The following is a 16,703-nucleotide window of genomic DNA, read 5'->3' on the forward strand; positions in this document are numbered from 1 at the left end:
CCCAAATTTTTAAGACAAAATATTGATTATTAAAGAAAAAAAGCCGTCGGAACCTAAAACTGGTAAAATCGACAATTTTCTAAGTATCACATGCCCTTAAGATTTCGAACTGGTCGGCTAAACAATTTTAAGCTTGTAGGTTCAAAAATGTTGGAAATTCTTACACTTCCGAACTTAAAGTTTCCTTAGACTTTTTAACTGAACTGAACTAAATTTAAATTCGCCCTAATTTTTATTTTCTAAAGTTGTTTTTAATTATTGCTAAAGGTTCCAATTGGCATTTTAAAAATTCTGAATAATTAATGTAAATTGCACAAAAACAGAGCGAGACTATAATGTTTAAATCTGGAAATGCGATTTTGAGGGTTCAAGTCCAGGTATTACAAGGCTTTCTTTATTAAATTATACAATTTTGAATTATATAAATAAAAACTAAATAAATTTAAATTACGTCTACATGAGATTTTTCCAATTTTAACTTTTTCCATTATACAATTATTCATCCATAAAGAATTTTGATTTAAAATTGTACGATATTGAACATTTTTTAATAAAAAAGTTTAAAAATTATAAATCCAAATTTATACAATTTTGAATAATTTAAGTTAAAACCAAATCATTTTGAATGATGTCAACATGACATTATTCCAATCTTCACCTTTGACATTTTACAATTATTTAACTTTAAAGTATTTTTATTGAAAATTGTATAGTTTTGCCAAATTTAACTTTGAAGCGTTTAAATTATTAATCCTTTTTTAAAATTTGCAGTTATTATCAGTCCCTATGCAGTTAATTTTGATAATTTAAATATTAATTTTACTAACTGAATTTATTTGTACGATAAATACTTCACATTTATGTTAGCGTAGGTATAGCGCCGGTCTTTTTGTATTTTAGTTGATGGTGCTTATTGCGTAACTTGTGGCTCGAACAGGAGAATAAAGCTCTGGAATCCTTACAAAGGAACTCACCTCAAAACTTATAGTGGTCATGGAGATGAAGTGATGGATGCACAAGCTTCTTGTGATAGTAGTCAAATAGTTTCTTGTGGTTTGGATAAATCTGTAATTGTCTGGGATGTTGCAACTGGAACTCCTGTTCGAAGATTTAGAGGACATTCAGGAGCAGTCATGACTGTCAGGTGCGTATTTATTTGTCCTTTATTTCAATTAATCGCAAAATAAATTGATGAAGACTTGCCTGCCGAGATTTAGAATAACACCAGTAACTGCAAAATGAATTAAGCTGAGGAAATCCATAAAAACTGTTTGAATCTTTATTCGCGTATATCGCAGATTCTAATTTATGTTCTGGACTTTTTTTTTTGGTTATTCTTGACTAATTTGTATATCTATTAATTTATGCAAAATAAAGGGTTTAGGAATGTTAATTAATTATTGAAAATACAGTAAATGGTTTTGATTGGGATGCTGAAATTAGGGAAAATGCCGCAGCTGGATAGATTAAAAAGACTTTGCAAAGATTACAAATATTTTGGAAAGATTTCAGATAGATTTCAAAGATTGAACAAAGGTTTGAAATATTCCGCAAAGATTTTTAGAGAATTCACAACGTTTTCACGAATATTTTAAAAGGATTTCAATAATTTCCCAAAGATTTCACAGCAAATTTCACAAAGATTAAAAATATTTCGTGAAGTTTTTTAGACTTCTATTATTTCACGAAGATTTCCGATAGATTTCAAAGATGGAACAAACGTTTAAAATATTTCGAATATATTTAAAAGACTTGACAAAGACCTCAATCATTTCTAAAAAATTTCACAAACGTTTCAAAGAATTCACTAATTTCAAAAGATTCCACAAAGATTAAAAATAATTCAATCACTTCCGAAAGATTCCACATAGATTTAAATAATTTCATAAATATTACCAAATATTTCGAATATTTAAAAATATTTCCAATTATTTTTCAAATATTTGACAAAATTGCAAAGATGTCCCGAACATTTTATAAGGATATTACAAAGTTTTCAAATATTTTACAAAATTTCGATAGATTTAGAAGGTTTCACAAATACTTCTATTATTTCACAAATATTTGAGATAGCTTTCATAGATTGAACAAAAATATCAAACGTTTCACAAAGTTTTCTAATAAATTTCAAAGATTTCACAAATATTGCAAAAATTTTCCAAAGATTTCAATAAGTTCACAATAATGACCAAATAAGTTTAAAATATTTCAAATATGAATTGAACTAATTTGAGAAAGGTTTTAATTATTTCACAAAGATTTCAGATAGATTACAAAGAGGGAGTGAAAATCAATTCCTTGCCCCTCCCTGGTCGATTTATACGAGGGGCACTGCCCCCTGTGCCCCCTAGTGCTCCGCTGCCTCTAAATAATGAAATTATTATATATTATTATTCAGTCATGGAATTATAATTACTATAAAATATTGAATATTATTAATATTATTATTAAAAAGCTTATGAACAATTTTTGAATTTGGAATTATAATTTTTCAAAATTGAATACTCTTAGTTTTAACCAGCCCCCTGCCTCGACCATGTATGTTTATGAAGTAGTAGTTTTCTTACGATCCGGAGGCTAAATGTCGGTCAAACTAATCCAACAGATGGCGCCACAAAAAGATCTGAATTTTTCATTGAATTGCATTAAGAAAAAGCAAAAATAATTTAAAAATTGATGCTGTTTTCAAATAAACAAAAATATATATATGAAAAAATAAGAGTAACTATTACTAATTATTTAAAAATAGAAAAAGTCATAAAAATATGTAGATTAATATGAATAAAATTTAATTTTAAAATACATTTTGAAAGCAGTTCGAACTTCATATTTCTATGATTTATTTTACTGATATTATTGATTTTATTATTTGTTCTAGTTAAAAAAATTATTTATTGTTAAAATTGTTAACGGATCTAATAAAAAATTAACAATATTTAATTCCTCAATGAGAAAATTATTTAAAACATATACATGGTTAGAAGAAGTAATAAAAAATATCATAGAGTCTTTGTACCTTTAAAATCTTAACAATTTCGAGTTTTGAAGGAAATATTTTTAAAAAGTAATGGTAATTTTAAGTAAAATGTTTGGAGGGAATTATTTGGTAAAAAGTCAATGACAAGTCTGATAAATGAGAAAATGGATTTAATATTATTTAATATAATGTATATATTTAATTAAATTAAACCGAACATCATATATACAAATAGTTTTATTACCGGTAAAAAATTTTTTGTTTTTGCTAAAAATGCTTCACATTATTATACGAATGATATTTAATAACAAAAATAATTTAAGAGTTTATAATAACCACTGCGATAAACAATTATTTTGGCAAAATATTAGAATTTGAGATTTTTGAAATTATAATTTCCTTCAATGGCCAGAACGACTTCAGGTATTCCTTAAAATAATAAATATTTAATAATATTAGATAAAATATAACAATTTAAATTTTTCTAAACAAATTAGATAAACAGATTTGAAATTTTTGCCCTTTGGCATGGAAATTTTTTGTTTGCACTGGAAATGTTTTAAATTATTGGACGAATGACTGCTAGTCGCCAACATATTAGAAAAGTTAACAGTAATCACTGTTATTAACAAATCTTGTGACAAAATATTTAAACTTAAGGTTTTATCAAATTAAAATTTTCTTTGATGGCCAAGTCGATGGGTTATTGTCAAAAGATTTTGTATTGACTGAATCTTAGCATGCAGTGTTATGATTCATTTTCAATCTATTAAGATTGAAAACCCGACTTTTTCCAAGTGAAATATATTAAAATTGCTAGAACAGATCAATTTGCCAAACCGAGTTTTTTTTAAACCGTTCCGGCTAGGTTAATTTCTGTTGCGGTGAATCTTTCACCCGGAATCGATGTAAACTTTATCTTACGTTTTTTCTGTGACTACTCTACGGGAAAGTCTTTCACAGGTGAGTGAAAGGTGACTCAATTCTCTGTAATCACAAAAAAAGAACAATGTCCTACATATAAAAGACGTCATAAGTTATGACCCCTCAAATTTGGCAATTTTTGCCTGTTTTTACGGGGAAAAAAGGGAAGTTAAGTTTGTTCAAAATAAATCGTGTCCATTTTAGTTTGCGTTAATGATGCCAGAGGATAAAATAGAGTTTACAAAAATCTGCCTAGATCTAAAAAGAAAAAGGTATTTTAGACCTATAATTTTGGCTATTTCAAGTTTTCAAAAATGTTTTTTTTTTTTTGCGTTTTTGACTAAAAACAGAGAATTCCCTTTTTGGAAAATATCTCGTTTCCTGTGCATTCCACTACAAAATTACTTAAGATAAATAAAAGTGGAGTCACTTTGGCGTAAATTACAAAAAAAGTGTCCTAGCCTTAATAGGTCACGAGATATAACCTTGGAAAGTGCACTCTTCCAGCATAGAAGCACCTGAGCGTAATACGTCTTTTACCATTAATAAATAATTAATTGTTTATAACAAAAGCTTGCTATTACCACGTATGATTACTTTTTGGCCTTCTTTTTAGTATTTTCGTTGTAAAAAAGTGATTGTAATTTATTCAAAATGTATGGTGTTTTTTTTTTATCAATAAACAAATATGTGTGATCAATAATTGTTTATAAAAAAATCTTTTCATAACCACTGTTGAGTATATTTGAGTACTTTTGTCATAAAAGTAAGTAATTATAATTGATTAAAAATGTGATATGTATTTCATTTCAGTAAAAAAATTGTTCTTCAATAATTGTTTACAACAATATCTTGTATGATGTATGATTTCTTTTTTTATCATTAGAAAAATGTTTGATTAAAAATTGTTTATGATAAAATCTTTTCATAACCACTGTTTAGTACTTTTTAAGTACTTTTGTGACAAAGAAAGTAATTATAATTGATTAATAATGTGATATGTATTTCTTTTCAGGAAAAAATAGTTTTTAATAATTGTTTATTAAAATATCTTGTAATAACAATTATTAAAAAACTGGTTGTTTTCTGATGAAAAGTATACATCACATTTTTAATCAATTATGATTACTTTTTTGCTAGAAAAGTACTCAGAAAGTAGTCAAAAGTGGTTATGAAAAGATTTCATCGTAAACAGTTCTTAATAAAACATATTTGTTTATTGACAAAAAAACATACATTTTCAATCAATTACAATCACTTATTTGCCACGAAAATACTAAAAAGAAGGCCAAAAAGTAATCGTAAGTGGTGATAGCAAGCTTTTTTATAAACAGTTAATTATTTATTAATAGTAAAAGAAATATTATGCATGCTAAATGAATTATATATACTTATTTGAGACAAAGTTTTCGAAATACGACCGTATTTATACTTTACGGTACGCTCAGGTGCCTCTATGCAGGAAGAGTGCATTTTCTAAGGTCATAATTCGTGACCTATTAGGGCTAGGACACTTTTTTAACTTAAGCCAAATCGACTCCACTTTCATTTAATCTTACTTAATTTTGTCGTGGTATGCACAGGAAACGAGATATTTAAAAATGCTCTGTTTTTAGTCAAAAATGCAACAACAAAATTAATTTTTGAAACCTTGCAAATCCCAAAATAATAGGTATAAAATACCTTTTTTTAGATCTACGCAAATCTTTTGGACTCTATTTTATCCCCTGGCATCATTACGCAAACTAAAACGGACATGATTTATTAAAAAAAAACTGAAATCCCCCTTTTTCCCGTAAAAACATGCAAAAATTGACAACTTTGAGAGGTCACAATTGGGTGCGAAGGTACACAGTGTTTTTTGAAATTTAGTGATTTTTCGCTGAAAATCCTCAAAAAATGGGGATTTTTCTATGTATCATAACTCGAAACCGATGGAAGATAGCGGATTATTTTTTTAACCAAATTTTCTCATAATTTTGTCCTCTTTATGTTTTCTGTTAGACATTTTGCTCTAAATTGTAATGGGAACTATCCGTCCACGCAAATGTAACCTTTGGAACTGTTTAAAAAAAAAGTCGGGTTCGCAATTGATCTGTTCTATTATTTTTGATACGTCAAAAGGGACATTTTAACGGAACTTTCTCATTAAAAACATTGAAAGTAGGATTTTTTCGGGAATTTAACGTATTATTTCAATGCGATTCCTGGACTATCCATCCTCGTGGATCTATTATGGATGTGGCGAGAACCCAAGTCGTTTGAAGCACCTTAAGGGCATGTGATACTTACAGTTTCCCCGGCCTTTTTTCCACAAAAATGAAAATTTAAAAAAATTGAATTCGTAGATGCTATAAAATATCATAACGGACGTCCCCGGACTCGTTTTTGAGGGATAATAACAAAAAAAATTTATTGTGCTAAATAAAAATTTTATGCATATGTATTATTTCGAGGTTACGTCGTTTTTCATCTCTGCCTTTCCGATAATCTGGAAATTATTTATGAAATAAACTTTTTTGATTGCCTGCAAAAAGGGTTAGTTCCGGGAGATTAGTTACTATGTTTATTTGCAAGTCCAAAGTTTTCGGCCAAAAATATTGTGTAGTTTGGAAGTAACGCACAGGAGAATTGTAACATACATAACCTCCAAATGTACACACGTTGTTAGTAATATCAAAAAAATTTTTGAAAAAAAAACACAAATAAAGTATGCGGGGACGTCCGTTAGCATGTTCGCTATCATTTCCCAAATTTTTAAGACAAAATATTGATTATTCTAGAAAAAAGCCGTCGGAACCTATAACTGGTAAAATCGATACTAATTCCTAAGTTCTATGCAAATTAATCAGATTTTGCTAAATTAAAACTTTTGAATTAAACCAAAAAAAGTGTGTGGGGACGTCCGTTAGCATGGTCGCTATCATGTACCAAATTTTTAAGACAAAATATTGATTATTAAAGAAAAAAAGCCGTCGGAACCTAAAACTGGTAAAATCGACAATTTTCTAAGTATCACATGCCCTTAAGGCGAAACGGTAGGTTTGGCTGTGCACGGCAATCACTGCAGTGACATCTATAACAAAATCGGAAATACAGTCTAGTGTCCCCTGGCAAGTATGACGACAACCTCATATCCGAAAATTGGTAGGATTCGGTTGGTAAAATTTTTGACCTGTTAGAAAGAGAAACTTAGCAAAGAGAGAGACAGACAATATTCAACCATTTTTATCAAACCGTGTTTCTCGGCTTACCTGCTCAGCTGAAGGGAAATATAGCAAATTGACATATATCTGGTCTACACGATATGCGCGTGAAATATCAAATAATGTATTCGCATGCAATAAGAAAAAAAAATTAAATTAATAAAATTGTGTTTATACATTTTTTATGCGCCCACAAAATATGATTTTAACAAAACACGTTTTTTTGGTAATTTTGCAATTTATCACGGTGAAAAATCGTAAAGCAAACTAAAAATATTGCAACTATTAGGTCTTTCAGTTTGATATTATCCTATTTCGAAGCATTTAAAAAATCAGGATATTTTGCAAGTTTAAAATTGAAATCGAACAATTTAGAATATTCAATTCAAAATTATTAAATTTAAGTCTGCGACTGTCAAGACTTGCTATATGAAAATGTTGCAATTTTAAAGATAAAAATGAGTGAAATTGCCCTTACAGTTATGATGTTTGAATTTGAAACTAGAAAATTAAGAAAAAATTGTAAAGCTTAAATTCAAAAATATTTTAAAAGACTTGAAGAAAAAAGTTTTTATTTTTAATTCTTTAAAAACTGGACTGTTTTAGAATTGCGCAGTTAAAATTATAATATTTAAATGAAATTATAGAAATTTTGAAGATGATAAATAGATTATGTATAAGTATCATATCATGTAGTATGAAGTAACATTCCGTGAGGATGAATTTTTCTAAAGTAAAAAATGAGATTTCTGTACAAAAAAATGCACTGTCATTTGCACCATTCTCAATTGAATAATTTAATCCTTTGCCTGTAAACGTTTTTTTGGCACCCCCCGTCTGTAAAGGTGGGTTTTTAACACCCAGCCATATTTTCACTAAATTAATATGGTCAACAAATTCCGAAAATATCATGCCAATATTGGAAACTTAACTTGACATACCAATCATAAAATGGTATAAAAATAATTTTTTAAATATATTTTTAGTTAAACCAATGGAACAACTTGGTAGGAATGCAGTGATTTACTCACAACATTGTAACTTTAAGAAAAATTAAGATATCGTAACTTATAAACGGCAAATTGAAGGTTCATAATACAGTTTAAAAAAAATATTCCACTTTTATAATTTAAAATTATATGATAAAGTTTGGACCGTTAAAAAGGCAATACACTAAACTCTCGCTTTCAGTCAAGTGTCGGGGGTTGCTTTCAAATAACCTTGAACTGATTTCGGAGGGATAGAAACGCGAACAATGAGGGCCGTCTGATTCGTTTTCTATTGAAATATATGTCTATCTATCTAGCCAGTCGGCCAACAAGCGACCAATCGTCTATTCGATTAGGATTGAGATTTTTCATATCATTTTCATGAAAATATTCTAAATAAAAAATAAAAAAAAGAGTTCCTGTTGTGTCTTCTTTCAGTGCTATTTTATTTAAGATAATTATAAATAAAATGACAATATTGAAAAACGTCACCGAAAAAGTTTTTTAAAAACGAATTGTTTTTTTATATGTCGTTTAATTTATGTCCATTCATTATAATATAGCGTACAATTGTGTCAAAGTGAATTAAATATTAAACTAGTTTAAAAAAATCTATTTCAGGTAAAAACTGGATAATTATTATTATGAAAACGATACACAATACGTGATAAAATTGTTGTTTTTGTACTGACTATTGCTCAATAGGTCTAGCATATGACTGCGTCTTCTATAAACAATTAGCCACGAGCGTTGGAGGTGACAACAGTCACCTCTGAATGCTTTCTTAGAGCTACCATATCTAACTCCACGGGTTTTTAGTCGCTCGCTTCCTGATGATCAAGAAAGTTTCTTACAATGCGACAAGTGTTTAATAAAACCGCCTTCTGAGCGGCTGCCAATACCCTACTGACTCCTAAATGTTCAAGATGTTCAGTGCATCTTGCGTGTACATTGCCTGCAGTCGAAATCACAATGGGATGAATAGATGCATGATTCACATTCCTCCATATGTTCTTTACTTCATGCCTTAACTCGCTATACTTGTGGATCTTGGTTGTATAGTTTGACTGCAAATTTCGGTTAAGCGACAAACAATGTCGATGATGTAGACTCTCCCACCTTTTTTTTCTCGCATCACGATGTCAGGTGGATTGGCCTGGATGTAATGATCCGTTTGAATAGTAACATCCCAATATAAGATGTAATTTTCGCTTTCTAAAACGGGAATTGGAATGTATCTATAGAAAGGCATCCATTCTTTTAAGAGTCCTAGGTTTAGGGCAGGTTGTTGATGTATAATGCCCGCTACATCATTATGTCTTTGCGTATATTCTCTCTGAGCCATTACGCGACAGCCATTAATAATGTGCTCGATGGATTCGTTGGTATCTCCACATAATCGGCACCGGTCAATCACGTCTTCATGTAACACGTGTTTGCGATAATTTCTGGTGCTGACAACCTTGTCCTGTATTGCAATGACGAATCCTTCCGTCTCTGGATACACAACACCCTTTCTTAGCCAAATATTAGAAGCCTCACTATCCTCTTCATTTTGATCTAACGTGTTGGGGTGCTCGCCATGGATGGCTTTCTGCCTCCATTGTATTTCTAATTTCTCTATGGTTTCTGTCCTGATATTCAAGGCCCTATCTGAGAACAAATTTAAGGGCGTGTATTCAAGATCCGCTTGACAGATGGTACTGTAAAGCGCAACATTTCGTTTGCTGTTAAAATAGTCTCGCAACTGTATAACTTGTGACTCACAGTTTTTTGACATCTGCAACGCCGCTACTCCATAAATGTCGTGGTAGAACTACCCTTTCAATCGCTGAATTTCTGTCGTGTATTCGGTGCTTCGTCATTTCTACGCGAACAATTCTGCTTAACTTTTCAAGGTCTGTGTTAGACCATTTTATGAGCCCGAAGGAGTACGTGAGGACAGGGATGGCATATGTGTTGATCGCCCTGATTTTGTTTGCCGAGTTGAGGAAACTCTTCATAATTAATCTGAGTCTCGTAGTGAAGGCAGTCGTTAGGCTTGTCTTAACTATCGTATGTTAAATACCCTTAGATTCAAGAATACCCAGATATTTATATCATTCGCCTACAGCCATTGCCTCGATGTCATTTTCGAACTCTTTCTCCAACTCTGCGGTCCCTAATTCCCCTCTGATTAATTGCACTGTTCTACATTTATCCAGTCCGAACTCCATGTGGATATCATTGGAAAACTGCTTTGTGACATCGATCACTTGCTGCAGTTTCTGGTCTGAACTAGCGTACAGCTTCAGGTCATCCATGTAAAGAAGATGGGTCACTTGATGACCATCCTCATTATCATGAATTCTGAACCCATGAGACATGCTGTTTAGTGTTTTGCTCAATGGATTCAACGCTAAATAGAAACATAGTGCGCTGAAGGAATCTCCTTGAAATATATCCGTCGTAAAGCGTATTGATCTAGTTATCCTTGGTTGTCCATGATCAAAATACTTGATTCTTGTACCCCAGAGCCTCATCGCATGGCTTAGAAAGTCAATAATGCGTGGGCAGATTTTGTAAAGTTTTAAGACTTCAAGCAAATAGTCATGCGGAACGCAAGAAAACGCTTGCTTGTAGTCAATGTATGCCATGTGTAAGTTCCTTTGATGCTTACGTACTTGAGTCATGGCAACAGCGTCTATAATGATTAGATCTTTACAGCCCCGTGAATTTTTACAACGTCCTTTTTGTTCTTCTGTAAGAATGTCATTCTCGTCGCAATGAGAATATACCTTATCTGCAATGATAGCTGTAAGACATTTATAAATTGTTGCGTCTGGGTATTCAATGATCTTCTGAAAACACCTTGCCAACGCAAGATGCACACTCGTCAGGTACTTGTACCAGAAGTTGTGCACCATGTCCTGACTTGGAGCTTTCCAATTACTTGCCCTTTTCAAGACCGCGGAAACATGCAAAGCTGTGATATTTGTCGGATGCATTTCAGTGGATATTGCTTGCCCCTGCTTCCTCCAGTTTGAACCAAGCATTGTCCAAATTGCATCTGTTCATTTTTCCCTAAACACCCGACCTGTAGTTAATCATGTCTTCCAATTGAGGGACTTCGGTGCCTTGGTGGTTATTTGGCTTTACTCTCAGTTCACGATGGAACCTTCTTTCATCTGCCTGAAAGTTTTGATTTTGTTGCCTTCGTGCATTACTTTTCTTGTACTGACGCTTTCTGGCAGTAAGAATATCAACTCTCTGTCGTTGAGAGTCTAAAATTTCATCCAATATTGCTGGTCTTAATGTTTCGACGTGCCGAGGGTGGATGATTTTAGTAACATGGTTCATCAGCTTTCTGGTTCTATTTCCTTTTTTATATTGAGTTAATCGACTCAATTTGCACCTTCCTTTGCTGACACCCATATCCAAACTGATCTTCCATGGCGGATCTCGATCCCTTGCTGGGACAAAAACTGCATTTGCAGGCCTAGTTTTCCGGCCCAACGTTCTAACGGTTGCCACAGCTGCACAGTATACAAGAGTCTGCACCTCTAACACAGCTTGTGGTATGTTCAAATACGTAGGTAAAACCTTGCTATCGAGATGTGCTATTTGTGCACGCAGATCATTTGTGATATTTATTTTGGGCAGAGAATGCCTTAGTGTTGGTTCTACATATCTGAACTCTAGTAAAGCTTGACCCAAATTCCTTTCCAGGTGCTGTAGTTTTTCTGAGATTTTCCTATCTACATCATCGTTAGTAATTTCCGGATGTGATTCTAATGGATCCGGTGTATGATGTTCATTATCCCTAGCACCTATGCCTTCAGCATCAATCAAGTCTTCGTTATCCACATATTCCAAGGCGAGCTCATCAGTAGGAAGCTGCCGTTCCACTTCCATTTTGATAGCAGCTATTTTAACAGCCGAAAGCAGTCCGTTTACAGATATTGAGCGTTTTTGATCTGCCAGATTCTGCTCATTTATTTTTGTGGCTAGCTCTGCGTATTTAAGTAAGAAGAGTCTATGATGTTCTCTCCTCACACTTTGCCCACATTTCTCTGCCAAAAAATAAAGGCGCATATAATCTCTGTTCATATGGTATGTCCATTTTCCTCGCTTTTTTGGTTGCTGAACCTCTGCTTCTGCCTCTGGTTGTGTAAGGTCATCCACCTCTGGAGGATATGGCGGTGTTAGATCATCAATAGGTTGAGGAAGAACATCAATTGCTCCTGCTTGACCGTTTCACGCGGCTTTCTCTAACTGATGTTCATTGCCGTCGTTTTTCACACCAAATCAACCTGTTGTTTAATCTCCATTGCTCGGTCTTCTGTAGCATGTAGATTAGTCCTGATGTCCTTCACCTTAGCGATAAGATCTCTTAGTGCGACTTTTTGTATATTAGGATACTTTGTTTTGTGGTGTCCCAATTGATGCTCTCCTACGGTATTTCTTTCGAGGTGGTTGACTGCAAATAGCTAGCGCTAGCCAAACCATCCTCAGCAGACACAGTTGATGTTCCACTGCTTACCGTTTGTCGCAGATGTTCTTACTGGCCAGCCGTCTGATTAGTGAGATCTACCTGACCATCTCGCAGCTCACCATCGCTACCGTCCCACATGATGTGGCCCCCAGCTGTGGCTCCACGGGCGCCCCGACGATCCTCGGGAAGCGACAAGCGTTTCAAAATCTTTAATATATTCTCCATTTTTCATGGATGGGTTTTGGTGCTTTACTTAGACCCTCTCCTCTTCGTTAACAGCCTATTTGGCATGGGAAACCCTGTCAGTAGCAATGCTACCGCCAACATTGCCGTCAAAGTTATGAGAGGAGAGCTCAAGCCCTACCGCGACATCAACGCGGAACACCTTCTGTATTATTATTATTATTATTATTATTATTATTGAAGTGTTTTTATTAAACTTTTACTCGGGTAAACCCGGTTATACATAATAGCCACGGACTAAGTCAAGTGACTGATGAGATTAGAATGTTATAAGTTAAGTCAAATAATTTAATACGATGGTTGAAACCTCCTGCCATGATGTTTTAGGGTTTCTCATTGACTCAATGTTTAATTGTTTATAGAAGGAAGTCATGTTCTAGGCCTATTAAGCAATAATCAATATAAAGTTAACAATTTTATCACGTATTTGGTATCGTTTTCTTAATTATAATTATCCAGTTTTTACCTGAAATTTCTTTTTTTTGACGCTAGATTATTATTCAATTCACTTTGTCATAATTGCACACTTTATTATAATGAATGAACATAAATGAAACGAAACATTAAAAAAAATTACTTTTTCCGTGACGTTCCTAAAGACTGCAATTTTATTTTTAATTATCTTGAATAAAAAAGCACTGAAAAGTCCTTTTCCTTGCCTATTTTAAGAATCGGATAATTTTTTATAGAATATTTCTATACTAGTGGACTTCGTGTCACATAACTACATAATTTAAATTGTTAATAGCTTAAAATTTCTAATAGGAACTCTTGTTATTATTTTTTATTTATAATATTTTCATAAAAAACAAATGAAAAATTTCAATCCTTAAAACATATGATGAACCGTATGCATAGTCGTGTACTGGGCTGAAACTCTCTAGTCGAATAGCCGATTTGCCACTTGTTGGCTGCCTTCATCCGTCCACTAGACGAATTTGAGCAGGTGCAGATATACTGTCGGTTATTCAGGGTGGATTAGTCGACTGGCCAGTTAGTCAGCTAATCGACCAAACAGACTGAGTCGGTTATTGGGCTACGACATACACACACACATATATAATTAAAAATTTGTCATAAGGACAACCGCAGGATATCGCCGGGAGCGGGTGTTAATCTGGAAAATTGCACCCGCTCCCAGCGAAATTGCGTAAAAATTTCAGCCACAACCACGTCTCACGACCGTGAGATAGGTGGTTACAGTCTGTAAAGGAATCAATACGACGATCCAGCAAAAGACTCGTGCACCCTAAGAACACGGAGCGACTCAAGGACTACCGCCTTCTGCATTTTTCCCGCAAGTGTTTCAGCATATTGTTGACACGCAGGGATGCTTTTTAGGCCATTAGCAAGTGAAAGCTTGGCACCTCCAAGAGCGCCGATGATAAGGACGATTAGTTTAACAGAATATTCCGGGTACAATCGTTGCAACTCCCTTATAAGATCTCGATACCTCTCTTTCTTTTCATTCTCCTTGATTATGATGTTTTTGTCAGCTGGTGCCGAAAATTCGATAACGAACATGGTTCGCTTCTCGAAGTCAAGAAGAACCATGTCAGGCCTCGATTGAGCAATAGAAACAATTGTCGAGAATATAAAGTTCCAGTATATGCGGCACTTCTCATTCTCGACAATTGACTCAATTTCCCTAGGAGCATTTAGAGGAGCCATATTAAGGTTAATGCCGTAAGAGTGACAGAGATGGTAATAAAGTACTCTTAGTGCCGCATTGTGTCTTTGAATGTAGGTCGTTCCCGCGTGAGTTGGACAACTAGATAGTATGTGAGCTAAATGCTCGGGGTGTGCATGGCACGCCCTGCAGCTATCATCAGGAATGTCTTGGCTCAAAATGTGGCGACGGTACGTTAAGGTGGAAATGACACCGTATTGGCATGCAAAAATGAAACCCTCCGTACCAGACTTAAATCCGGGCGATTTAAGGAAAGCAAACGTTAGCTCACAAGACATTGACTCATCCTTCACATTTCTGTGGAAGATACCGTGCATCCTCTTATCGAGGAGCTGTTCACGAAAGTTTTTCTCTTATGCTTTCTTAATACGGGCTTTCACTTCTTCGTGATTCCTGACCATTTTAAGAAGAGGGTTTCTTCCATTTGCAATTCTATGTGCTGTATCCAGAATAATCCTGTTGTGATCTGAGCTCGTTTTTCGTCCATGGAACTACTCCAAATGAATAGAGTAGTACCGGGACGGCAAGCATGTTCGTTGCAGATACTTTGTTCCTCGCCAACAGTTCGGAAGACCAAATCTGTCGGATGAGATGTTTATATCTCCTTCGGAGAGTATTCTTTATAGATGTCACATCCTGAATGCGGCTCTGTGGAACGCCCAGGTATGTATAAGTCTCTCCAGCGCAAAGGTGTCGTATAGCGCTTCTATCAACGAGCTCAGGATCTTCAGGGATGCCATTAAGTTTTCCTCGCGTCAAATAAACCTTGGCGAATTTGTCTAACCCAAATTCCATTTCAATTTCTTAGGCACATCTATCGATAAGCAGGTTCTCCCGACATCCGGCTACGCCTTTCCTTGAGCCTCATTGTTCATACATTTCTTGCCACACAGGTTTAATTGCCCGAACAATCCTATCATTTAGGATAGCTGTGAATATCTTATAAAGTGTGTTCAGACAAGTTATTGGCCTGTAATTCTTCGGGTCAGCTAAGTTGCCTATTACCGGCAGAAGTTTTGTGCACCCTTCCACCAACCACTCTGGAATCGGCTCTTCCGACTTCAAATATGAGGTGAAAATACGGGCCAAATGCTGATGGGTTGAAGAAAACTTCTTCCACCAGAAGGTTTTGATACAGTCTGGTCCCGGTGCGGAATAGTTCTTCATCCCTCTTAATACTTTTTTCACCTCCTCGGTAGTGATAGGTGGGCATTCTTTATCAGGTTTTATGAGGGCATCACATAGTTCCTTGAAGCTATTTATATTTTCTGAGTATTCGTCCATTCTATGCTGCACTTCGTAGACTTCTCTCCAAAATACTTCGACCTCCTCTGGTTTGGGCGGGTGTTCGACAGTACCTAGAGGGTCTTGAAAGCGTCGAGATGGGTCAGAGAGAAACTGTTGATTTTCTCTGACCCACCTCTCCCTCCGCTCTAGACTTCTCGTAGCGTCAGATAGTATCCGTATTCTCTTAACAATATGCTGCCTGATGGTCAGCAGCTTTGACTTGTTAAATGTGTGATAACGGGTCCGGAGATCGCGCGCGAACTTTCGAACCTTGGCGTTAAAATTCCTGCCAGATGTGATCCCGCCGATCCATCGCATTGAATCTATTTTCATTGGCTCCCTCAGCTCTAGATTGGTCGGCATTATTGGCCGGCCCATTGTCGGGAGCCCTGCGCGTTCTGTTGTTTTGAACCGCACCTCCTACAACTATGTTTGGAGTTGTCATTGTTGTTTCCACGAGAAGCTAGGGAAAGGGGTTCGTCCATCCTTGTAGAGCCCCGCATGCAAGGATAAGGCTGCGTACTCTGAGAGGTCGCCTGGTATCCCAGAGTCACCATTCTAGACACCTCACCCAGGTGCCATTCAGCTTTCGGCACGGTTTTCACACCTCCGCTTGGGGGTTAATTCCTTCGGGACCATCCCTGGACAATTGTCCGCGACTGCCTATTTATTTTTTTAACCATATTCAGCGGAAACCCTTGGTACAGGGACCCTCTATTCGCAACCCGAGGACGCTTTCGGTGGCTTTGTGATAGGCCCTTCGGTTTGATTCTAGAGGAATCAGAACCGAACCGAATGGCAGCAGAGCGTGGTTATTCATAGTGGTATGCATAGTCGTGTACTGGGCTGAAACTATCTAGTCGAATAGCCGATCGGCTACTTGTTGGCTGCCTTCATCCGTCCACTAGACGAA

General features: G+C 34.9%; 1 protein-coding gene across 1 annotated transcript in view; it reads left to right on the forward strand.

Annotated features, from left to right (window-relative positions):
* LOC117180129 (WD repeat domain-containing protein 83) overlaps positions 1–16,703 on the forward strand; it is a 22,575-nt gene that overhangs the window by 2,134 nt on the left and 3,738 nt on the right. Inside the window, exon 2 of the mRNA XM_033372472.1 lies at positions 901–1,144. Within this exon, the coding sequence (XP_033228363.1) occupies positions 901–1,144 (244 nt within the window). The remainder of the gene's footprint in view (positions 1–900; positions 1,145–16,703) is intronic.

The sequence above is a fragment of the Belonocnema kinseyi genome, chromosome 9 (genome assembly GCF_010883055.1).
Source record: "Belonocnema kinseyi isolate 2016_QV_RU_SX_M_011 chromosome 9, B_treatae_v1, whole genome shotgun sequence".
Classification (NCBI taxonomy): Eukaryota; Metazoa; Arthropoda; class Insecta; order Hymenoptera; family Cynipidae; genus Belonocnema; species Belonocnema kinseyi.